Raw genomic sequence first — 24,812 nt, forward strand, 5'->3', positions numbered from 1 at the left:
GGAATAGAGCTGTGTAACTGAGACAACCTGTTTACTGTGTGTTTACTTCCATGTATATTAATTTCTTTCCAGAACTCTCATTTTCCTCCCAAGAGGAAGGTGCCAGAATGGTTTGGGACCTCAGCAGCAGCAACAGTTCTACCTGTCACCCAGACCAAGAAATGCAAAACGGAAACCAGAAAAGGGATTTTCAACTGAACGGGGAAATCAAGATGATGTTTTTTTTGTATCATGAGCATTATCAGCATGGCCTCTTGCCTCCTTCTAGGGGGGGTTAAGTGCACCTGTTCTACTCTTTTTCTCTTCCCCCTCCCTTATGCTTTTTTCACTGTGTGAAATCCGATATTAATTAAAAATCATATATATATATATATGTAAATAAGTAACTTCGTGTGTGGGGCGAGGGGGTTAATGGCGGGCGGGGCCGCGTTGCCATGGCGACGCCCCGCCCATTTCCGGGGCGGTGCGCGCGCGGGGGCTGCCGGGAGCGGCATGGCCCGCTAGGCGGCGGCGGCGGCGCGCGGGTGAGGGGGGGCGCGCGGAGGGGACCGGGACGGGAGCGGGGAGTGGGGCTGGGAGAGGATCGGGGGAGGGAGACGGGGGCGGCTTTCCCTGCCTCCTGACCGCGGGTATCGCGGCAGCCGGGCGCCCTTCGGGCCGGTGGTTTCCGGCCGCGCTGCCACATTGTCCCCTGCGCCGCTTCCCCCCCCAGCTAACGCGGGCGGTGGGTGCCGGTGGCCGCCTCTCCCGCACCCCCGTGGGCGCACTCAGCAATCCCGTTCTCCGCCCCTGGGGTCCCGGTGGTGCTCTGCCACCTTAGTCCTCGTGCTTTGAAGTCCTCGCGCAGCGGGAGGAGGATGGGAACGAGAAATAAACAGCTCCGTGAGGCTCCGCGGGGAAGAGATCCCGGAACCGAGCCTGGCAGAGTTCAGGGAGCCTTTGGACGCCCCTCTCGGGCACACGGTGGGGTTCTTGCAATGCCCTGTGCGGGGCCGAGTTGTACTCGACCCTTAATGCGTCTTTTTCAACTCGGCATATTCTGCGATAAACAGATACCTCCGCTCTTAAATACCTTGTTGACCCGGACACCTGTGTCTCGCCTCTTTCCCGTGGCAGAGCCATGGATCCCAGCTTGCTCAGGGAGCGGGAGCTGTTCAAGAAGCGAGCTCTCTCCACGCCGGCCGTAGAGAAACGCCCGGCGCTGTCCTCGGACTCCTCTGCCTCCAAGAAGAAGAAAGCCAAGGTAGAACAAGGGGGCTCCTCCAGCTCCAAACAAAACTCAGGTGGGTGAGAATCTGCTGTGTGGCAGCTGCTAGGTGTTTCCCACTGCCTGCCTCTTAAGCTATGGTTTATTTATGTGAATAACACCATATCTGTGAGTTTGGCTGGTGGCTGCTGCCGTTCTTTCTCTTAAATAAGTGCTTTTTCTTAAGAAATTTGCTTGCACGATGCGAAAAAAGAAATTCCCTACCGTGCATATGTGTTAAGCCTCATTCTGGTGACTTGGATGAATTGCTGCTGCCAGAATAATTCGTGTGAAGCTGGGCTTTGGTTTGTGGATTTTGGTGCTTGCTGGACAAGCAGGAACAGTGATGTCATTCATTTTCTCTGTCTTTGCTATATGGGATGGGGCCTGGAGCAACCTGGTCTAGTGGAAGGTGTCCCTGCCCATGGCAGGGGATTGGAACTGGATGAGCTTTAAGGTCCCTTCCTGCCCAAACCATTCTGTGATTCTATGATTATTTCTGGCAGGAGAGCAGCTAAAACGTTTAGCAAACTGTAAATTGAGGGGTATCCATGCATGGGATGGATTTTGCAAGGTACATCTTGTCTGGCTTGCGTGTTGTAATTAGCAGTTGTCCTTCTTTTACCTGGGAGTACCAGGGCCTCCAGAGGTTTCTGCCTGCTTTGCTCAGGAGTTGTGTGGTTTCCCTGGGATGGTGGCACTGGTAATGCACATCTCAGTATCAAATAAGCAGTTAATAAAGCAGCACCAAAATAGTGGCAGCATGTGGAAAGTGCACTGGGGAGAGGATTTGCTCTGAAAGCGGTGGCAGTTCTTAACTGCTCTCTAAAGGTCAGATCAAATGTGAGGAGTTACTAAAAACACAAAATACCCTGTTGTGCAAGCACATGAGTTTGCACAACATGTGGCTCTGTCCTAGACTCTAAAAGAAATGACAGAGCTTAAAACAATGGAGAAAAAAGTCAAGCATGGTGGGAGGAGTGAAGTATCTTCTGTCTGAGGGAAAGAGTAGGGAGTGTGAGTCTGTATTTGCAGCTTCTCAGGCCCCAAATGAACTTTATCAGCCAGACATGCTAAAATAAATCAGGGGAGGCCAGTTTTCCATCCATCCCTTTGCCATGCTGTCCAAATAAAATAAAATTCCAAGTGGGCTACCCTAAGCTGTGTCTCCTGAGTGAGAGCATTTAGCAGGGAAAAAGGAATGGGGAGGCATGAAGAGGGTGGAGGGTTCAAATATGAGTCTGATCTGGAGGACTGGAGCAGATGAAGAAGCTTTAATTTTGTTTCTGTGGTTTTGTGGGCTGAGAGTTACTGTGAGTGCTTTTGCAGCTGTCAGACAATGAGCTTACACAAACAGGGACACAGTGTGGCTGGGAGGAACCACACTTGATCTTTTATGCTGCTGGCTTCCTTCCAGATAGTATCAGAAAGGTTTCAAGGTTTCTGTTAGATTTTTATGCTGCAGAGTCCAAATCCTTTGCTTCCAAACCCGCTTTATATTTGAATTGTCAGACTGGCAGGTGCCTGTTGGCATATGGAGGTGTCAAGGGTGGGTCTGGGGAGGTGGAATAAAGAAACAAACCTCCCTAAAGAAACAAAAGTTAATGTGATCAGTCCTAGTTTTGTTGTGTAGTGACTACAAAGATGATAAATGTGTGATTGAGTGTTGCACTGATATGTAACACCCACAGAATCCTTGCTCTGTGATTCTGTGACTCAGAGAACCTGCCCTGGTCACCTTTTGGGGGAGGAGAGGTATGGAAATCTTGCTAATCTTCAGATGACTGCATAGCTAAATCTGGCCCCTATGTGAAGACTGACTCTAAGCTTCCCACTGTTACTACAGTGATTACTGTGGCGTGATTACTATTGTTATTTAAAATCATTATTCCAGCAAGTTACTCGAAAAACTTCAAAGCTGCCTTGTTTATTCAGTTGAGATTTAGTAACTGCAAAATAAACGAAATAGATCAAAGCTGTTTGTTCCATTTTATTAATGAACAGTAAGTCATGGCTGGGGTCTTTTTATCTTAAGACCTTTGTCTTGATGGTCTTTGCCAACGCTAGTCCAGAGCCGAAATCTCCACGGGCTGTTTTATGGGAAAGAATCATCCTGAGTCTCTAGGGCTGTGCAAGGGGAGACTTTTGCCTTCTGTTCCTTGTGCAGACACCCATTCACCTTTGTAGACCTGGGGAATAAATAGCTGGAATGGGTCCCAAGGTTTGTCATTCCGTGTGCTTCTCGGGAGGGCGTAAGAAGGCGGTGCCAGCGCAGCAGAGGCCGACCGTGGTGCTTCCTGCACGCTGCCTTCCTGTGTGCAGCCATGGTGGGCACCTGGTGGGAATGCTGCAAGTGTCCACAGCGTTTTCTTTCTGGAAAGAGAAGTGCCAATTAATTCAGTGTATCCCAGTGGCTACTCTGGGCCTCTCTTGAGCTGGACACTGGTTATTCCAGGCCGATGCTGCCGCGTGCGGCAGAAGGTCGTGATTACCACCGCTGATGTCTTCATCATAAGTCTTGGTGTGGATCCTAAATTACCTTGTACTTGGGGCATGAGCTTCCATTAATTGTGCTTATAGTTGGATTTTTATCTCAGAGCGTTCTCCGCATGCGGGGCTGGTCCTGGCAAAGCTTCACTGTGGCAAGAAGCGCATCTGAGATGAACGGTTGCAGCGGTCGTTGTGTTGTTTTGTGGCTGCAGAAGGGAGTTTGCTTCTCCAGGTGAATCACTGGACTAGCTGTGCTGGTTTGCAGTGCCCTGGGTGTCTGGCGACTCCATCTCACCGACCAGGAGCAGCACGAGTCAGTTAGCAAGTCTTCCACTGTGTCCAGATCTTCTGGAGCTTAGGCATGCTCACCCTGAGAGAGGGAGTTGATGCATTAACAAAAAAAAGAGGTAATTATAGGTACTGGCCATAGCACAAAGGAATTTCAGACGTGGTGGACTGTGAGGTCACTCTTTTTGCCATTTAGGTGGGTTTGTTTCCCTCATGACAGAACTTTTGTTTGCTGCCAGACCCCCTGTAGTGTTGTGTTTGCCACAGAGGCAGCAGCCTTGGGGCAGAGGAGTGTCCCTGTTTCTCCTCAACAGTGGTACCACTGCCGTAGGATTTTGTGGAAAGGGGCAGATATTCTGAAGGAAGGGGGTTTCTCAGGTCTCGACACCCAGAAATTGTTGACCAGGTTGAATATGGAATAAAGGGAGAACAGTTCTCTGGAACTGGAGAACTGGAGGAGAGAGAAAGGCTCAAACTACCACAGGAGGTTAGAAAAGACCATTTTAGGGATACATTTCACATTGGCTTAATTTTCCACCCACCACTGTCTCTTCTAAAAGCAAGAAACCTATAATAAGAAGTGCTGCCCAAGGCAAGAATTCACCCAGTGCTGTTCTGTCTGAGGGGTCTCTTGCCATCCACACCCTTCTCTCCTATGTCTTTTCTCACCCCTGGTCTGTCTGTCCTGTCTCTGTGCAGTTGACTTGGTGGGATGGCACTGCTGTGTCTTTGCACTGTGTGTGATCAGACTGTTGAGCATTTTTATAAACGTTTTCTCTGGTTGAGCAACACAGATTTACCCACATGAGGCAACATTTGTTCAGTCAGGTAGACAAAATTCTATGCTAGTAACTCAATATAAACAGCAAAAGTTCATTTAAAACCAAAAATCTTTTCTTCCCCCATAACACTGCAACAGATTGTCCTTCTGCTAAACACTTGGAAAGCCTTTGCCAATTGTTCCAGTTCACATCCAGAGATAAAATTACAACCTGTTATATTTAAGACCAAACCAAAAAAGCACGTGACTTGCTCATTTGTAAGGTACAAGAGGCTTCATTCAAGGTGTCAAAGGTTCTCCAAGTGCTGGTGCTCAGTCCCCCCTACACCACCTCTGTTTCACGCTTCCTGAAGCTGTTCAGCATGGCTCTGACAGGATTGGGTTCATTCTCCAAGTCTTTCACAGTCTTGTTTTTCACACAGCAGCAACAGTCCAGCAGTTCATAGAGGAAAGCCAGCACCACCAGAGAAACCACAGTGAAGATGAATATGATCAGGATAACAAAGCAGGCAGTGTTCCAGTTGTCATGGAAAGGGTAAATTTTTTGCACCTGGAAGCCCAGATACTGGGAAATGGACGTAGTCTCGTTCCAGTGAGTGCTGTTGAGGGTTGCCATTCTTCAGGAGTTGTCTTAGCGTGCTCGCCGCCACAGATTTGGGGGCTGAAACACAAAAACAAAGCTGTTGAGGACTGTCAGTCAAGGACATGCTGTGATTTTTTTTTTTATCACAAACTGTAAGAACTTCAGCTCAGACTAAGTGCTCACACCTCCTACAGCCACGGATGGTTGCATACTCGTGTTTGCTCACAGAAGTGCCACACTCCAAATGCACAACTTTGCGATTGGTCTGGAACGTTTATTTCGGCAGCATCTGCTCTGTGCAGGCATCACATGGTGTGAGTTATTCAGGAGTGAGGGAGCTTGGCTTCTTTATTTCAGTTCTGTGCACAGACAGAAAAGTTACAAAGAAAATTTTCAAGTTGTACAGTAGTTTCAACCGCTGGAAATCCCATTTGTGCTGCCATGGTCATTGGGATTTATACCAAGGAAAACCCAACCCTTTCTGAGGAATTCTGATTTCTTATTTTCAGCTCTGCTTAACTGCTGGGGAAGCAATGTCTCCCTGGCTCCAGTGCCGTGTGTTTGCACCGAGCAGAAGAGGCTGCTTGGGGGTATGGGGAGAGATGAAGCAGAAGTTGGCTTTGGTTTATAAATCTGCCTTTGGTTTATAGTCTTATGTAGTAAGAATTGTCCAAGGAGCCACAGTAACTCCTGGTTGCCTGTCATGGCGTGCTGTAGGATGTCATAATAACCTTTGAATCCCTCAGGCAATTTAAAACTGGGTGTGGGAGAAAGAGATGGAGTCAGATCTCCATACTTCCTTGAGGAAATAGCCAGGAGTTTTTAGGTGGAGCATGGTGATGGTGGTGTGTACTAAAGCAGCTGACTTTAAGCAGCCTAAGCACCTGTCCTCATTTCTGTGGAATTAATTAAAAAAAAAAAGGTATATAGTGAAAACTAGGATGATGCAGCCCAACCAGCTTGCTATCTGTGTCTTACTTTTATCATTCAAATATTATACATTTTGTTCTTTATCCTTCTGTCTTTAATGGATTTAAATTGAAACAGAACACCTTTGTGGTTGGGAAGGTACCTGGCATTAGCATTCCATACAGACATTTACTGGAGCAGTTGCGGTAACTTACTGTTTCCTCTGTTAAATCTGTAACTGAATACACAAATTAGTAATTGAATATACAAAGTATGACTGAGATGGGTAGGATTAACGAAACTGTTTGTTGGTGTGGTTTTTTCTTAAACAAAAGTTTACAGAGAGCAAACCCAAGCTAAAAATACTCCTGAGTTGAGTCAGGTCCTGGCTTGATTTGGTCACAGTCTGGGAAGGAAACTCAGCCGGCTTGTTTGGGGCTAAAAGTCAGGAGGGTTTTTAAAGGGGTGACCTGAAGACTTATTTGAAAATCTGTGAGAGAGAGGGCGGGCCGAGTAAAAGGATTTGGAGTCCCCTTAGAGGAGTAATTGAAATAACTAGGATTTAATTGTGTATTTTAAATGGCAAGAGGATATTCTTGGGAAACAAAGCAGTTTTGTTTCGAACTTTGTAAACAGATTTCTAAGACTGAGGGTTTTGCTGGAATCTGTAACATGTAAGTTTGCTCGTTCTGTAAACACATGGGCACAAAAATGAACTGTTCATGTGATGCAAAATTTACTATTTTTAGTATTTTTTTCTGTCTTGGGCACGGCATGGCTGGCCAGGCACAGTGCAGCATCCACCCCCCTTCCCACTCCACAGCCACCATTAGGGCACACTCATCTTTAATCCAGGAGGTGGAATTTAATGCCTTGCTGGAGGTGGTTTGTGCCCCTTGAGGATGATGATGATTTCCTTAGATTTGAATAAAGCAAGGCAGATAAAGATTAGCTACTCATAGCTGTAATTATTAAAATACATGACTGAAGTAGCTGTTGCTGGGTGTTCAGAATTACCACAGCACTAAGGTTAATGTCCTTGAAAGCTGTCAAAAATGGGCTGTTTTCCTGCAGTTTCACTTATTTTGTAAGGACACAGTTCAAATACACATCATCAGCCAGTGATTTGAAATCAAGTCAGCTGTTATATGTATCCAAAATGCAGGGAATTAAATATTTAATGAACTGGCTCCTCTAATATCTGTACTGGGTTTTAATTTAAAAGCATTACCATCTTTAGGCACTGCAGAGGAGCAGCTTTATTTGAAACCATATTCATGGAGCAGAGGGAAATGACTGGCAAAAAAAATCCTTTTAATGCAGTACTGGGGAAGTCCTGTTTAAGCAACCACTGAATAGACATCTTGAGATAAAAGCATTTACAAATCTCAGATGGGCTCTAACCTGTCCGTTTGCCTTGTGGCTGCTCCGATATTCCAAAGGTAATAACACGCGATGGGATTTTCACCCTACCCCGATATAACACATTTCTAGAACAGGTTTCTCACACATCCACGCACACAGACCTCTTTTAGGCAGCCTAATTTACGGAATACCCCCTGGGAGGTAGCATTTCTCACGTTTCAGGTCGAGCTGTCTTTTGTTTTAAGGAAAAGCCTTTCACTGGCGTTTCTCTAAAAACATAGAGAATCAATCACGGCCAACGTGAGGCTGCAGGAAAGGAGCCACCTCCCCTGCAAGGGTGAAATCCATTTTGTTTACTGAATCTTGGCTGCTGGTGTTAGCTTTGCTGTAAGATGGAGTGGTCATCAATTTTCCATTAGTGCACAGATGGTGAAAGTGCTTGTCTGATCGTGCAAGACAAGCTCCTCCGCGTTCAGCGGGATTAAACCCTGCTCAAACCCAGGGAAAAATCACGCTGATTCCAAGCAGCTTTTGCAGGTTCTTAGCTTACAGGCATATTTTCTTTCAGTAATCGAGATAAACCTAAGAGAATGTTATAAAATGATACACACCTACCTCTCGTGTGAAAGGATGCTGCGAGGGCGCCGTTCTGGTCCCTTTTTTTAGTGCAGCCTTATGGCACAGCTAAGATGGAGCTTTCCTACCATTGGCCGGAGCACGATGCTGCTGACAACTTCCTTTGTGCTCATTTGCATCGAGCCCTCAACCCCAGGAGTAAATCATTCATAAATATGACTCTTACAGTCTGGAATAAGAAACAAAACCCTCCCCGCCCCTGTTTTTTGGGACGTGGTGAGCTCGTTAGTGCAGCAGTGGCCACGACCCTGCTTTGCTTTGTGCTGGAGTCAGCCATCAGACCGTGACGTTTGAAGTGTTAATATCTGCAGATTTCCAGCCTCCCCGTGTGCTTAGATTCCCCTGTCATGAACTGTAGCGGGCTGTAGCCAGGCAGATTAAACAAGATAATCTTCCCGATTCAATTGACAGAATAAAGACATGATGGGTTGTCTTAACCGTTCCTGTTACCTCTGAATTTATTTTAATCACTTCACTGTTTGAACTTACACATATGATTTTTATCTATTTATAAAATATCCTGCATAGACATTAATTTTTAATGTTAAAAGGGAACCCTGCGGGGGAAAATCCCTATGGGATGTCTTTTCAGAGGAAGCTGGCTTTTGTTTTTCTCCCTTTTTTCAGTCTTAATTTAGTAACCAGAATAAAATGTTCTTCAGCAGTTGGAGTTACACTGATTCTTCTACGTTAATTTTAGAATTGTTGTGCTATGTGAAGCCTCTAACACAATGTCAGCTACAGAATTCGGGTTTTTTCTCACCCTCCACTGATTTTTCCACGGAAATAGTAGGAGCTCAGTATCTTTAAGATACCTGTTGTCCTGTCAGATGTGCTTAGAAATTACCAGTGGATTGAAAAATTCCCGTGGTGACGAAGAGATGTTCTTTTCCTGGAGTAGCTGAAACTCCAAAAAGCTGTTGCCATTAGGTTTGAGCAACCCTGTGCTGGTAAATGGGCCTGTGATTTGTGGATATTTGTGTTTAATGTGCTGTGCTAAGAGCTGAAATTAATGAAATGGTCATTAACGACCTTGCAAGAATTTTTGAAACAACGTGATAAAGATTTGACAACAAAGGGGATTCTGAATTGTTGTTCCAGTGGTGCAACACACCGGGTTGAATTGTTTTGAATTTATAGAGGTGTGTTTAATAAATTTCTCCACTACAGCTACTTTAAACAGTAAACAAATAATAAAAAAAAAAAATCACAGCCTTCCTTTACCTGCTGTGTAACCACTGAATGCCTTCTGGGAAGAAGGGAAACTTTCTGCCCCCATCTCAGCTGTCTCAGTAGAGCCAATGCAGTGCATTATTTCAGCCTGGATTAATGTAGTGTAAATGATTATGGGATGTTAAGCCACCGAATTAAACATGTTCACTTATGGTCATAACGCAGCAGCCACTTGCTGCTGTCTTAAAGGTCAAGTCCCAGGGAACTTTTTATTTGTGGAGCTCTGCTCAGAAATGTTCCAGAGCTGTGTCCACCGACTGGATCTGGATCAACACGTGTGCTAGGACAGAATCCCGAGGGTGTCTCCTCCTGCCACGCACCTTTCTGTCCATAGATGTCATTCTGAAACCTTCTGAAAGTAGAGTGAGAAGGAGACAGAGCTCAGAACCAGCAGGGTGGTGTTGAAGCATCGTTAAATTGTTTGTTTTTTCCCTTTGTAGATCACAGCAATGGATCATTTAACTTGAAAGCCCTTTCAGGAGGCTCTGGCTACAAGTTTGGAGTCCTTGCTAAAATAGTGAATTACATGAAGGTATGGTGTTTTGGTGTAAAACTACCATGTTTTTAAATACTTTGATTATTTATTCTCCCGTGGTAGCTGAAAGATGCTGAATATTTCAAACTCCAAAATTCTTTAACTGCAAGAGTGAGAATTTCAAGAAACTGCTTGTTAAATTTGAAGTGCTGTCAGTAAACAAAATTGTCAGCACATTGTTCCATTACTGAAATCCTAATTGTCCCAGGTCACTTTACTACCAGGGTAATGGGTTTTGCTTGCAGGAGTTGCAAGCTGCTGTCAGCTTTTAGAATTGATGACCTATTGATCAAGATGAACGTGTAATTTGGTGCCAATGTTAGTTACTTTATGATAATTGAGTTGCTGAATAAAGTGATTACAGAGCTCTAATAGATCCTGTTTGCTTTTCCAGACTCGGCACCAGCGGGGTGATACACATCCATTAACCCTTGAAGAGATTTTGGATGAAACACAGCATTTAGATATTGGACTCAAACAGAAACAATGGTTAATGAGCGAGGTGAAGAAAACACACGTTTAGATTTTAATTAAAGATAAAGGATTATGATAAACCTGAATCATACACATTTATTTAATTTCAAGCTCTATAGATACGTGTTCCCTCCTTAAGAAACTACTTGGATTCACATCAGTGTGAATCTTGTACCTCTCTGCATAGTAAAACTAGGATGGTTCTACCTAATACAGACTGTAGCATTCCTTTGTTCTGGGGAACAGAAACCTCCACTCTGGCAGTGGTTTTTGTGAGGGAAGCTTGGCTTTGCTGAAGTCTTTCAAAAGGTGGCTCCAGGTTGCTTCCAAAATGAACCAGAATATCAAAATGGAATGAAAAAGCTCCTCCCAAGAAGCATATATAAAATTATCCCTGTACTTTTGCCAGATGACAACAGGTGAACAAATACCCTGCAGCACCAAAGTTGGGTACCTTCTCTGTGTTGAGATGAACTATGCCTAGGCATAATTAAATCCAAGGATTTAAAATAATTTTCAGCTCAAACCTCCAACCTTGGAGCTGTAAAGTGTGGGTAATCTGCTCAAAACCACACCAGAATAAAACTAATGAGCGTGTGCACTTTTTCAAAGTTAAAAATTTCTGTCTCTGTTACAGGCTCTAGTCAACAACCCGAAAATAGAAGTTGTGGATGGGAAGTATGCTTTCAAACCCAAGTACAACTTAAAAGACAAAAAGGCTCTGCTCAGGCTCTTAGACAAGCATGACCAGCGAGGCCTGGGAGGAATCCTTTTGGAAGACATCGAGGAAGGGCTGCCCAACGCACAGAAAGCTATAAAGGTGAGGAGCATGTGCAGTTCAGCCAACCCAGCCAGTTATTCTACATCTTACATAGTTTGTCATGCCTTTTGTAGCACAAGATTTGCATCCCCAAGTCTGAGACCTTATGCTTGGAAGTGAAGTGATTTTGAGTTGCTCTTTTTTGCCTTTGTTTTCGAGGCTTTAGGGGACCAGATCATCTTTGTTAATCGCCCTGATAAGAAGAAAATTCTTTTCTACAACGACAAGAGCTGTCACTTTGCTGTGGATGAAGGTGGGTGCTGGTTTAGGTAGGTTTCCCTGGCAGTTGGTTTGAACTCACCTGAAGCAGCTCTGGGTATGAGCAGTTTTCAGGCGTGGCGGTCTTTTAAGGTGCTAATGAAATATTGGGTGTATCCAGATGTCAGGAGAATGTTTATATTATCACAAGGCTAACAAAAGCAGCGAGGCCAGGGGTAGTATCCTCTGATTTATGATGGATACATTGGAATGTGGCATTAGGAATCCAGCAGTTGTCTTCAGGGATAGCGGTACATGGGACTGAGAGCCACCTGACTGTGACTAAAATGGCATCTAACATTTTGCTGTGCGAAGGGCAGCCAAAAAAACCCCCAAAGAATGGCTTGTGGGTGCAAGTTTTTTGTTGTTTTTTTTTTCCCCAGTTAATTAACCATGTGCCTTTTATCGGTGAATCCAGCGAAAAGCCACTAATGGAACAGAAGGAGGAAGCAAAGAGGGAGGAGCTGTGAGCAAAATTACTGAAAAGGGGTAGTTTACAGCTGGGAGGAATGAGAGCACAGATGTGGGGTAGTGCTGCTGCCCAGAGCTGGGGTAGATTTTGGACTTCACAAGTGCAGCGTGTGTTTTCTGTGTCACAAATAGTGGTAAAATCCTCTAGTGCAATTTTGTGCCCAGAAATTAATTACAGAAAATCAAGGTGTATTCCAGTAATGACATTTATGCCAAAATCAGGTGCCTGTAAGTGCAGAAAGGAGGGGACAGTCTGTGTCAGAAGATTTTACTCTAAATGACTCAACAGCACTGGACACTTTGTTAATTTATTGTTCTGGTAACATGCCACATAAAGCCATTGCATTGTATAAATATAAAGTAGACGTGACATCTTGAGCATTTAAAAATATAAAAAATGCTTCAAGATGTTGAAGTGAATCTCCTTAAGTGGTAATTTCTGTCATTTCTTGGTAATGGCAGCAGAACTGTATGTGAAATGCAGAATGCATTCAGTGGGGAATTTCTGACTCCCAAATGCTTATGAGTTTACCATGAACACTGCCATCCTGTTCACATAGTGCCTCTTCAGTCGTCAGCCCACAGCTTTTGGGGGTCTGAAGATGGCCAAAACATTTAGAAATCGGTGCTCTTGCAGTAGCTGTTATGACAAAGCTTTTAAGTTTTTAGCAGCCACTGATTGTCTTACAGTCGTGATTGCTGAATGTTTCCTCTTGTGCAATCTGCTTCCAGATAACTGGAACACAACCATCCTTGTTTAGGAACAAACAGTGCAGGCTATTGCTATGAGAGGGAGGAAAAGGTAAAAAAAAAAAAACTTTAAAACTCCTTGAAACAAAGTGTTTGAGCCGTTTGTCTCAACCTCCCGCTGAAGGAAGGCATTTAAGTGTGTGTCACAAAAGGATCCAGCCTGCAGCGTTTGTAGTTCAAGGTGTCTCTGCTTCCTTTTATCCGCAGGTGGCAGCAGCTTCCCATCTGATCCAGAAGTGATGTTCTGTTGTTGTTGTTCTGTTCCTGCTGGTTTTGGTTTTCCTTTTGATGCTTTGTTCGGAGAGGGAGCAGGAATACTTTCTCTTTTTGTGACTGTTGTGATCTGCCCTCATTCGCCGCAATGCTTAAACCATCCCTGAGTAGGTTCAGTCATTGCAGCTGGAACTGTGTTATCCTGAGATGAAGAAAACCCATCCTTCCCGAGCACTTTCGCTTTAGGATTCTTTCCAGAGCACCAGAAGGGTGTCTCCAAGGGAGCCACTGGCAGGATTGTCTGTGTGCAGGATGAGTTATGACACGTCTCTGCCTTAGCAGTGCTGTTGCAGCTCATTATCTCCGGCAACGTTAAAATGAGGTTTTTAGAAGACTGCAAAATAAGCCTTGAAGTGTTGGCAGAGTCTTTGATCTAGCAGCTGATGACAGTTCAAAATATGTTTCTAGTTTAATGTTTATCCTTAGAAATAGGGGCTCTGTGCTCCTCGGTGCGTGGTGCTGCCGTATGACACTCCAGTTCAGAACGTGTGTTGGCTGGGGTTAATATCCTCGGGAAGCTGGGCATCCTCTCCCACCGCTGCCTGAGCTCCATCAGCAGGGAAAGAGGAGCTGCTGGGGCAGTTTGGATTTCCTTGCCTGCAGCAGTGGGAGGACCTGCTTTCTGGCAGTGCCTGCCTCTGCCCCTTGATGGCTGAACAAGCTTTTCTTTCTCCCCCTGTGAAAATAAATCCCGATGTACCGCAACAGCAGAGCAGTGCCTATATATCGTGATCTCAAGGGTACTGGGGAAGGTTTTAGCAGCAAGGAACAGCTTTTGTTCTTCCTTTTATGTGATTAGCCAAGGAGGGTTCAGATTGCATGTGTTCCTTCTGGACTTCCTGGCTAATTAATCTTCTGTCAGTGGTGTGGAGCTGAAAGCGTTTATAAAAGCCGGGCCAGATTTCAGGTGCTTCAAGCCAAGTCAAGCGCTGCCTTTTTGTGCTGGGGCGAAGCACTTTGCATGTGAACCAGGCTTTCACCCCTGTGCTGAATGCTGAAAGGCCAGTCTGATTGCCTTACTGCTAGAGATGGTATCTTTCTCAGCTGAATGCACTATAGGAAGTATTTGAGTGCTAAAAAATTCGGATACTTAATTATGCAGGTTTTTGAAATTCTTCCTGAGCACCTTTGAAGAGATTTAGAGAATGGCCAAAGCCTCTTAAATTTAACAGCATAAAAATTGCTGGGGATCAGTGCTGACTTATGGCTCTGGTGGTCCAGGGACAGCACAGATTTAACATCAAGCACCTTTTCCTTCTGGTATAAATCCAGTGCTGCATTCCCTGGGACTTTTAGGAAGCGGGACTCCATCTTCCCCTCTACTCAGTCGTTTCTTCCCTTCTGCCCCGTTATTGTCTGTTCTTGTCCTGTGCTAAGCTTTTGGCTCAGCTCAGTGGAGATTTTTAAGCTGGTTTTAATCTCTGGCAGATTTTATTACCAGCATGATATGTCAGTTTATCTCCAAAGCCATCTCAACCTTTCTGCAAGAGCAGGTGAGGCAGTGAGAAGTGCAGGATAAGCTGCTCCAAAGTCACCACGCAGTCATTTACCCATGACTCCGTTCCCCAAATGTAAGCATTTATAGGAAGGAAGTGTCTTAGGAGTATAATCGCTCAGGGAATGTCAGTGCAAATTGTTTTCATTTATGAGGCACCTTGTGATGCAGTAAAATGGAGGCAACTGAGTATTTGCCCCTTGGAAATTTCAGAGAGAGAAGGGGTTTGCAAAATCTTTGTTTGGCTGCCTTCTGCTTAGCTACATTTTGGTTTCTGCTGGTCAGAGCTCTTTGTTTTTAAGTCTGTGCATGCAGACATCATCTTGCCGGAGATGTCATCAAACACCTAAACTGGCTTTTCAGTCAGCTCCTGGTCTCATTCCCTCCTCTCATTACTTGAAAGACCAAAATTTAGCTCTCTGGAGGAGCAAGGGAGCAGGCTGCCTTGGGACTAGTGTTGATTCTGTCAAGCTTCTGAGTTAAAATATTTTAGTGATCAAATTGCAAGATACCACAGATAGGATTTGTTCCTCACACTTACCTCAGTGCTGGGATCACAGCTTTCTGCCTCTTGCATGGGAGACAGGACTTAAAAGCTCTGTGGAAAATGCAAATCTCCTTGAGGGTTCACAGCACCTGCCTGGCTTTGGCCAGAAACTCGAGGGAATTTTCTCCCCAGGGGATTTTTTCTGGGCTCTGTCTTGTCAAAGCAGCCTAAGCCATAGGAGAGATTGTCAGCTTGCCTGAATGCAGCCTGCTGTGGGCAGGTGAAGCCTTGCTTTTTTCCTTCCATACCCATTTTACACTTGCTCTGACTGATCTATAAAATAATTTAGTGGCTCTGATAGAAGAGTCTCTCACCTTCACCGTGGTGTGATGGTGTAAAAATCAGTTAACAGGACACGAAGAAGGAAAAGTCAATGTGCTCTGTAACTATAATGGCTACACACTGCAGGAATGTGTGCATCCCAACCTGCTCTCCATGCCTGGCTGGAGCAGGCCAGCATGTGGTGAGCTTTCTGTTCCAACAATGCCCTTCCTGCTCCTCAGCCCAGCACTGATCTGCCTGTTCCCTGTCGTCAGAGAAAAGAGAGACATGGTAAAAAGTGGATATGGTGTATTGAAACCTTCCCTAGGAGCTGCCTTCTGTCTCTGTTTGCTCTTGAGACACACAGCAAAGGGCCAGGGTGACAGCATTTCAGATCTTTCTCAAGGAAATGGGGAGAAATCTCTTCCTATCTCAGATCAAGGGTATCGTTTTTGAGGTGCAGAAGTACCGCAGCTACAAATGCAGAGGGTTGTTTCTTGGGAGCTGCAGTTACTGCCAGCTTTTCCCACAGGCTCTCATATTTCAGAGAGGATGTCACAATAATTCAGAGAGTGTATTCCCAAGGTCTAAACTTTCCCTGGCTGATAGGGGCATAGTCCTTGGAGACTTAAATCTGACAGGTAGTGTGGAAATGGTTCAGTGCCAGCCATCCAGCTGCTCTCTTTCTTCAGGCCTTGCATTTAGCCCAGTGTCTGGTGTTACATGGAGTTGGTTTTGTGATGAGATGATGGATGGCTGTCCCTTCCCTTTTAGATGGCACCCTAAATGCAGACAGCTCATATGCACTGAAGGGTGACAGCTCTGTGTGCTTCTCCACCTTTATCCTGTGCTTTTAGTTCCAAACCAATCCTTCAACACAGAATATTTCCATGTTGTTGTGACTCCCTCTTTCCTGGGCAATGAAGTGTTTTAAAGCCCTATATGAAGCTCCAGCATGGGAATAAGATGCTTTTGCAATTGCTGCAGTCAAAGCAGTAGTGCTGAAAGAAGCCTGATTTATGAAGGAATTTTTAAATGGAGTTGCAAAATAGGATACAGTGGTTCTGGTGGGGTCAATTAGTGGATTAAATTATCTGTATGTCAAGTCCATTTTAGCTTTGCTCTTTTGGTTCTTGGTGAATGTTCCATTCATATTTTTTGGCCAGGTTGAAAGGGCAGATGTGAAGCTGGAATGATGGCATAACCTCTGCATTACAAGAAATGCAGAACACTGTAGTTAGATATTAACTGTGATCTGCACTTGTGTGCATGCTGATCCTTGAAGAGCTGACCATTTATTTTCTAGTGTTTAATTTTTCACTTCTGTTCCCCAGAAGAATGTAGACCAGTTTAACCTTAAGGACCTATCCTCAGCTTTTTTTCTTTTTTAAGAACCAGGGCATATTTGTCCATATATCCTGAACTCCAATGAGGACACACATCATCTGTGTTTGTTTCAGGATGTTATAAATAAGAGTACAAACCTTCTCCACCTCCCGCAGCAGGATAAGGTGAGGAATGATCTGTCATAGCAGGCACTGCCAGCTATACCAAAAGCCTGGAATCCCCCTCAGAATGGATGAGCATACAGAGAATGTCTTGACTACAATGTCAGTCCTTGAATTAAGGGGTCTGGACATTGATCCCGGGGTGCTGTAGAGCCTCTGTGAGACACAGGCTGAGCGCTGGCTCCCTGTAACCAAAAGTGGTGTTTTGACAAGATTTGGTTCTCTTCATAAATGCTGCATTACCAAAAATGAACATTGTTGTTCCTCACCAGTGAAATTCCTCTCTTTTGTTTCCTGGAAAGCTGGAACAGCTCCTTACTGTTGGCAAGGGGAAGAAAAGAAACACCTGAGACTTGAAGCATGTGGGTCCGTAGAAAAACAAGGAGCATTAGAAAGGGAATTGGTCCAAGTGCAGGAACCAAGTTGGTTACCTACCTACCCTTTTTGTACACTGCCCAGAGCTGGTGTATCCGTGGCAAACTGTCCCTGGAGCATCTCATCCCCAGCTGCACAGGACAGATCCTTAAGAATGCAGGAGTTGCAGTTGTTTTGACAACCGTATACTAAATTTATCTGGAAATAAAGGGGAAAAATTTAATCTTGCGTTGCTATGTGTGCCTCGTGTTTTATTTATAGTTTGTTAGCCAAACCTGCTGACAGGATGTATCTTAACTCCCTGCCTGGGGAGTGAAGGGAGGTAGGATCGTACCAGCCGCTGCCTGGAGAAGGCATTCCAGAGGCTCTGTGAAACTTTACGTGAGGCAGAAAGTGTGCAGGCAGATGGCAGCTGCTCTAATTAAGACTTACTGTCTCTGTCTGTTTTCCTGCTGCTGTGGTTTTTAAGGTGCCTCTCTTCTTTTTAACACCGGAGGAATTTTAGTAATTTATTATCTGTACAGCACTGGCGTGGATTATATTACAATGATAAACAAGCTCAGGCCCACTGAAGTAAATGACTTGAATCCTCAGTAAATTGGGCAATGGGTTGACAAGTCTCCCAAGACGCTGGCAGCTGAAGATGTGTAAATGAGGTTGCCATTTAGGGTTTTTTCTCCATCACCAAGATCTGTGAAACTCGTTCCCAGCCTACACAGCTCTAGAGATGCCAGGCAAAAAGAAACTCCGTAGCAAATAAACATGAAAAGCACAGGTTGCCTGCGGGTGCTCCTGGTGCTGGAGTGCAGTTTAGCTTGAGGGTGTTCTGTTGTTGTTGTTTTGTTGGTTAGGGCTTGATCTTTTTTGGGTTTTGGGTGTTGTTTGGAAGTGCTTTCGGCTTTTGGAGTGGGTAAAGGCTGTGCTAAGTGGGTGCCTGCTGGCAGTGACAGACTGACAGTGTTTCAGTGTTTGAAATCAAGGGCTTGATCACTGCCATATAAAACCAGGGTTTGTTTGGTCTTTCAGAATTTCAGAAGCTGTGGAGGAGCATTCCCGTGGATTCTATGGATGAGGAGAAGATAGAAGAGTATCTGAAACGACAGGGTATTTCTTCCATGCAAGAAACCGGACCAAAGAAAATAGTAAGAGATACAAATTGCACATCTCCCTGGGAGATTCCCCCTTCCTTATCCCACACTGTTAGTTCCAGAATGTGTTGGTGAGCCCGTGCACAGCTTTGTGTAGCTCTGGAAAGTGTGTCCAGTTTTTAAAAGCTGCAAAAACCAGTGCTGCAGCCACCAGTCAGTGATTTCTATATAACTTGTTTGAGACAGTGTAATTAATCCAAGCAGCAGCATCAGAAAGAGGGCAGACGCCAGAAATCCCTGTCAGCTCCTAAGTGGAAGCTTCTGCTTGAAGCTGATACATTACGAGTAGAAGTATTTTGGGAGAAAGGTGGGTTTTGTTTTTGTTTTTGTTTTTTTCACTTTTGTGAAAAATAGCTAAATAGCTTTGAAATCCTGATGGGATTCTGGATAGAACTGTGGGACATGTACCTGCTTCTGTAGCTGTGTGGGAGTGTTTGGAAACTTCACTTACGAACACTGGCTCCACTACTGTGCCTGGGATACCGAGGCTCTGCTCTGTCCCCAGGGTCATCTCCCTGCCTGGGTTGGATCTGGATGCTGTTGCTTCTTGCCAAAACAAGCCAGCACCTCCCTTCCCTGCCCACCCCTGGTTCAGGCAGGGCTCATCTTTCACAGCACCGATGACCAGCACAGCGTCACGCACCAGGTCAGATGTCGCATATTTCCTGACTCCTGTTTGTTTCTTCTTGCAGGCTCCCATTCAGAGGAGGAAGAAACCTGCTTCTCAGAAGAAACGTCGGTTTAAGACTCACAATGACCACTTGGTTGGAGTATTAAAAGATTACTCTGATGTGGTTCCTGGCAAGCAGTGAGCGGTTGAATTCTGAAGCAAACGCGTGTTTTTAGACAGGGCTTTTTGCCGCTGGGACTCGGTGTCTGCTCACAGAAGGACTGACTGTATATAATAATGTGATGTGTTTCCCCCACCCCAGCAACTGCCGAGGTGAAACAGGTCAGTTTGAGAGCAAGTATGAGCTATTAAATGTAGAGGTTAATCTAATTAGCTGTTGGGAAACGTTTCTTTAGAGTAAGAGATTCTCACTAGTTGCCTCTTGGCATAGGGTGTTAAATGGTGCTCAGTGTGTAATGCAGGAATTCCTGCTCAGTGCTTAACTCTGCTTTTACATTGCTTAATGGGTATTTACCTGGAATTACTTACAAGGGGCTTTCTAGTGGGATTGAATACAGCGTTTGTTTTACCTGTTTCAGGGAAACCTTTTCTTCCGTAAAATCACTGCAGGCAAAGTTTCTTTCACAGTCAAATACACCCACGGTTTGTATGCTTCTTCCTCGCCACGGGAATGAGCTTTTCTGAAAGTCAGTGATGTCTGAGACTCAAACTCAGAAAACTCCCTCTCCCAAAATCCCAGCGGGCTGCAGGATGGGATGCAGCCACAGTTTCCTAAAGCTAATCAGGAATTGCATCACACTGTCGTGGGTGCAAGTGCGTTACACGTTCTGCTCTATGGACAGGAGGGAAATAAAACAACGGTGTAATACTGAAGCTTTTTTTTTTTTTTAAGTAATAAACTTACAATGCTGGTTTCCAGTGTTGCTTCCTAAAAGAATGAGAGAATCAGCATCTTTTGTGCCTGTTTTCCTTTTCAAGGAGGTAAAGGAATCTTTGCTGTGTTTTTCTCTTCTCAGTGGCTTATTGTTCTGGGCTAATGGTGTCATCTTTTTATCGGTCTTGGTTGGGGAGAGGGGAGGAACCACCTTAAATGAAAGCTCCCTGTAGCTGCCTGATGTTCTGTGCAGCACAGCCCAACGTGGATCGTGGCCAAATTATGTCCTTTTGATAACTTATTTTTATGTTCCGAACCAGAGTCGGTCAATGCTGATATTGTTTTCGTGGCGCTGCGGGAGGGGAGCAGTTTCCCTGCGCTTCCAGGGTTAGGATCAGAGATAAGAGAGGTGACTGCAGCCCCCCACGGATGGCAGATCCCGTCCCTGCTGCCCCTGCACGAGCTCCTGGCTTGCTTGATGCACCCGGGGTTGAAGCAGAGGCCGCCGGGCCTGGGCACGTGAGCAGATGAAGAATGAGGCTTTGTTGCTGTTGCACTGAACGAGTTCTGTCAGCTTGGGGGAAATGTGCTGCTGGAAGTGCAGCATTTATCCTCCTGATTTTCAAGGCTGCTCTTCTGAGAGACAGACAGTGCTCCCAGCGTTGCACATGTCAGCCCTGTTTAAAAGAGTTGCTAAATGCCGTTAGGAGGTTTCTTCTATTATTTTTTTTTAAATCTATATATATTTCATGCCTTTTAAATATATATATTTATAAAAGCATGCTGCTCCAGCCAGTTTTGAAACTGTTTTTCTTTCCTATATCTTCCAGGTCAGCACAAACAATTCCTCTTGGAGCTTTTTACTCTTCCATTACAGCTCTGCTTTAAGTACCACACTTGCAAAACTGTTCACCCCTCTTCTGTCATCTTCACTCAAGAAAAAAGAGTTCCCTTCCATCTGCTGCGATTTTTGAGCAGTGATTTTTTTTTGATGGTGTTGCCTGGACAACAGCAGAGCTCTGAGTTGCCTTTCCTACCTTTGGGGGGGTTTATGGAGTAACTTCCCAGTCATCTCGTGTAGCATTGCCCTTTATTTCTGAACCAAAGCAGGTTTAGAGAGTAAGGTAGACTACCTGCTTTGTTTCTCTGCTCAAGTGATTAAGATAATAGAGGAGTCTAAAGAAAATGCCTCCAGCCACTTTAAAAGATTAAAAATATGTTAGGTCCAAAAAAGGAGAGCAGGAAAGCAAGGTTGACTGTGAGCTCTGTGCTGGCATTGTCAGGCTCCAGTGTTCAAAGGAACAAAACAGTCCGGGTGGTGTCCAGTTGGAAAGCCTGGATGAGAGGCTTTGTCTCACTGGAGGATGTCTTCCCCTCTGCCATAGTAGCAGAGAGGGCATAAATGAGTTTTGCAACTTGTTAGGGTAAATAAGGGAAGCTCACATTGTCTTGTTAGAGGTGGCATGGACTACAGACAAGCAGCAGTGAAGGAAACACGTTCAGACAATAAGCTTAGATACTCCCTGTCCTATCACTGCAGTTCCTGATGAAGAGTCCCTTTCCAGCTTCCTTGTAGGCCCCTCCAGATACTGGAAGAAGCTATGAGGTCTTCACTCAACCTTCTCTTCTCCAGACTGAACAGCCCCAATTTTCTCAGCCTGTCAAAAAAAAAAAAAAAAAAAAAAGAGGAGCCTGAGCTCCTTTCTTTTATGTGGTTTTCAGGAGTTGGGTTTTGTCAAAGATGCTCCCAGTGGTCCTTAACTTTTTTTTCCAAGTTCTCTTACAAATCAAATTATGCAACTTGAAAACATCTCAGACTACATCAAAGTGAGTCTGTTTGCTAAAAGCATTTGAGTACCCCTCCAGTCCACTTCAGTCTCTTCACATTGTTCATGTCCAGATCAGGCTTTTCACTGAAGTTCAGCTGTTAAAAACTTAAACCTGTTTCATCTTTCTCCAGGGTGTTTTCTTGTATTCTCTGTCTGGCAGGATGGTTCTCCCAGTGGCCAAAACCATCATGCCCTCAGCTCGCTCTCTTTGGCAAAACCCTTCTTCCCTCAGTCTGGCATTGCAAAGGGCTGCTGAGAGGCATCATGTTCTCTCCTGGGAGCCCCCGTTTATCCCCTCCTTCCCTGGAAGCATCTGCTGCTATCCAGGAAGATGAGGGAACTTGGGCGGAGAACACGGAGTAGAATATTTCAGATGGAAGTGCCCTACAGTGACCATCTAGTCCACAGCAGGCACTTTGGTCTCCTGCACTTCAGGAGGGTTTTTTGGCAAACCCATCTCAGTACCACCTTTACCTGTCCCTGCCAGGTGAGGACTTGCCTCTTCCACTCTCCTGAGGCTCCTGTCCAGCAAGGACATTTCTCCCTCAGCTCTGAGATTCGGTGTGTTGATCCTGACAGAGCTCTCTTTGTTTAAGGGTCAAGTTGAGTAGCCCAGGTGTGTCACACCTCTAAACGCGGAGCTCTGCCGGCTTCTCTCCTAAAAGTTGCTCTACCAACAGAGTTATTCCACCTCCTCCTCCGTTATGATGATCATTCTGGAAGGGGATGGAAAACAGCGGGATTCTGTATGGTTGAATGAGAAAACTGACATAAGGCGATGTGTACCGGAGCTAATCTATAATTCATCACCATCATTCAGGGCTTTTAGAAAGCGGAGGAGAGCGAGGCGAGGGAGCCCTGAGAAAGGGTACGAAGGCCCTGCACGTGGCTGCAGCCAGCGAGGGCTGTCACTTCCGATGAGCACGGCCGGGCGGTGCCAGGCCACCAGGGAGAGCCGGGCCCCGGTACCTGCTGCTGAGGAGGGGCTGCCTTTGCAGATGACTAGAAGCAACTACGGCACTGACATCTCATTATTTCCAGCTTTGTTGCTCGCTTTTCCGGTCGCTGCTAATGTACCAGGCCCAAATTCCTTTGTGTGTTACCGCCTCGGGGGCCTCTGGCAGCTCCTGCTTCTGGGGGAGCGTGTCCAGTAGAGCCAAGTGCTGGTTTAGACTGGCAAGGCTAACGAGGAACAGCCATCTGGGAGAAGAGGGCTCGGATCCCAGTCTGCTGGTGCTGGCTTTCTACTGCTGGCAAAGTCAGGGATATGGCAAACCAGGTGGTTTGTGACTCGATCTGCTCCAGGGGGGGAGAGAGGGCCTGCTTTGGCACTGCTGCTCAGGTCTGTCATTCCAGCTCGTGGATGCGCTCCTGACTGTGTCGGTGTTGTCAGCCCTGCGCAGGCTCTCTGGACACATCTCCAAGGAAGATTGGCAGCTCCCCAGAAGAGAGGGCTTGCCTGGACACAGCAGGGCTCCCGACGGGAAGGCGGCCTCTCCGTCATGCTGGTATTGCATAGCTGTAGCTGTTCTCTTCCCAAATGAGTTCTTTTCCCCTCCCCCAGCAAGGGAAGCTGTTGGCTCTCTGCTCAGCACCAGGGAGGTCACACCTGGACACTGTGTCCAGTTTAGGCCTTTCCCTCTATTCAATCCCTACTCCATCCCCAGGGATGCTGGGGAGGGTCTGGTTGGAGCTCTCAGGCTGGCCAGGGCTGGGGGCAGAGGGCCTGGGAGGAGGAGTGGGGAGCTGGGGCAGCCTGATGTGGTGAGGAGATGGCTGGGGGTGTATCCAATCACAGATAAAGTGATGTGCGAAGGGCAGTGAGGAGGATGATGTGGTCAGACTCTTTTGGCAGCCGTGGCAGGTGACATAATAGGGAAATGTGGGAAGTTTGGCTTGGATATTAGGAAAAAAACAGCTGGTGGGGAGATGTCTCCTGCCGCAGAGGGAGGTTTCAAGCATCACTCAGACAAGACCAGGCTGCCCAGGTCTCTTGCTGGCAGCAGTTGTGTAGCGAGAGGGAGGTTGAATCAGAGACCACCTGCAGCTCCTTTTACCCACATACTCCTGTGGGTCTGAGCCCTGTTTCCTTTGGTACTTCCCAGCGTCCTGTAAGAGCAGTTCTTCTTGTGTCTCTCTGGCTTGCTTTCTGCTGCTTTGGCTTGCAGGGTTACTCAACAGCTCAGGAAAAACAGCCATGACTCTGAAAACCCGTCAGTGCTTCTGTGGCTGGGAACCACGTGTCAGGCTGCACCGGCCTTGTGGGTTGGACATTGTGCAGAGTGCAAGCACAGCAGGGGGAAAGGATGGTTAAGGCAGGAGGTTGTCCTGCCATTAAGTTAATTTTTTGACTATACCTGCACTTCTGGGCTTGCATCCAAGGCCCGAAGTACTTGTGCGGTTTCTTCCTGCCTCCATCACTTTGGATGTGTTCCTTATTCCCTCCTGAGCTGGTTATTAATTATGGAGGCTGCAGAGATGAAGTCCAGACTCTGCTAATGGTTGACTTCCCCGGGTTTTAGAAGCAGCATTTCAGTGACCTGCTAATGGTATTTTTTAGCTTTTCTTTTTTAAGCTCCACCATCCTTGTGGTTTCTACTCTGAGCGAGGCAGGTAACAGTGTTCAGGTGTTGGCTGGCTCTCTGGGCAGATCCCATCTGCAGCACCCCCGCTCATCTCCCTGGGTTAAAACATCCTCCTTTTCATGCTGGCAGGGAGCACGGAGCAGCCTTGCCTGGCAGCATTCAGGCAGTGCAGTGACCCTTGCTGGGTGACGCCTCTCCGTTTCCCCAAGCTTTAGGAATGGGGGAGCAAATCCATGCTGAGCACTGTGCCAGGCCCCAGAGATCCTCACAAAGCCACCCACCCCTTTGCTCCTAGCCACCAGCTTCCCTCTCAGCCTGTGTCTCAGCCTCTAATGCTGCCTGGCCAAACCCCAATGCTATCTCATCTTTTCTCTCCCAGCCTTGTTATTCCTTCTCCCCCTCTCCCGAGGAGGCCCAAGGAGCGGATGCTGGGCTTGCTCCTCCTCC

At 46.0% G+C, this 24,812-nt stretch overlaps 3 protein-coding genes across 4 annotated transcripts in view; 2 read left to right on the forward strand and 1 right to left on the reverse strand.

Annotated features, from left to right (window-relative positions):
• The window catches only part of WRN (WRN RecQ like helicase), a 31,011-nt gene extending 30,640 nt beyond the window's left edge, over positions 1-371 (forward strand). The window contains exon 35 of the mRNA XM_064653832.1: positions 73-371. Within this exon, the coding sequence (XP_064509902.1) occupies positions 73-198 (126 nt within the window). The 3' untranslated portion in view covers positions 199-371. The remainder of the gene's footprint in view (positions 1-72) is intronic.
• A 77-nt stretch (positions 372-448) lies between these two features.
• Positions 449-19,991, forward strand: GTF2E2 (general transcription factor IIE subunit 2). Its single transcript, XM_064653886.1, has 8 exons — positions 449-524; positions 1,117-1,283; positions 9,972-10,063; positions 10,461-10,568; positions 11,178-11,360; positions 11,520-11,613; positions 18,325-18,440; positions 19,139-19,991. Exons 2-8 carry the CDS (start codon positions 1,121-1,123, stop codon positions 19,256-19,258), a joined length of 876 nt encoding a protein of 291 aa, XP_064509956.1. The 5' UTR covers positions 449-524; positions 1,117-1,120; the 3' UTR covers positions 19,259-19,991.
• On the reverse strand, positions 3,224-8,508 carry SMIM18 (small integral membrane protein 18). Of its 2 annotated transcripts, none has more exons than XM_064653903.1 (2): positions 8,274-8,508; positions 3,224-5,466 (listed from the first exon to the last, which is right to left on the reverse strand). In XM_064653903.1, the coding sequence occupies exon 2, from the start codon at positions 5,419-5,421 to the stop codon at positions 5,128-5,130; it is 294 nt and encodes a 97-aa protein (XP_064509973.1). In that variant the 5' UTR covers positions 5,422-5,466; positions 8,274-8,508; the 3' UTR covers positions 3,224-5,127. The 2 variants fall into 2 exon arrangements, with proteins under 2 accessions (XP_064509973.1, XP_064509972.1); XM_064653902.1 differs by having other exon boundaries at positions 8,278-8,507.
• Positions 19,992-24,812: the final 4,821 nt, after the last annotated feature.

Source organism: Pseudopipra pipra, chromosome 4 (genome assembly GCF_036250125.1).
Source record: "Pseudopipra pipra isolate bDixPip1 chromosome 4, bDixPip1.hap1, whole genome shotgun sequence".
Taxonomy (NCBI): Eukaryota; Metazoa; Chordata; class Aves; order Passeriformes; family Pipridae; genus Pseudopipra; species Pseudopipra pipra.

Coding starts and splice junctions, on each gene's coding strand:
- GTF2E2 (XM_064653886.1), top strand. CDS start 1,121: ATGGATCCCAGCTTGCTCAGGGAGCGGGAGCTGTTCAAGAAGCGAGCT. Junction 1,284..9,971: donor CAGCTCCAAACAAAACTCAG/GTGGGTGAGAAT, acceptor TTCCCTTTGTAG/ATCACAGCAATGGATCATTT. Junction 10,064..10,460: donor AAATAGTGAATTACATGAAG/GTATGGTGTTTT, acceptor TTGCTTTTCCAG/ACTCGGCACCAGCGGGGTGA.
- SMIM18 (XM_064653903.1), bottom strand. CDS start 5,421: ATGGCAACCCTCAACAGCACTCACTGGAACGAGACTACGTCCATTTCC.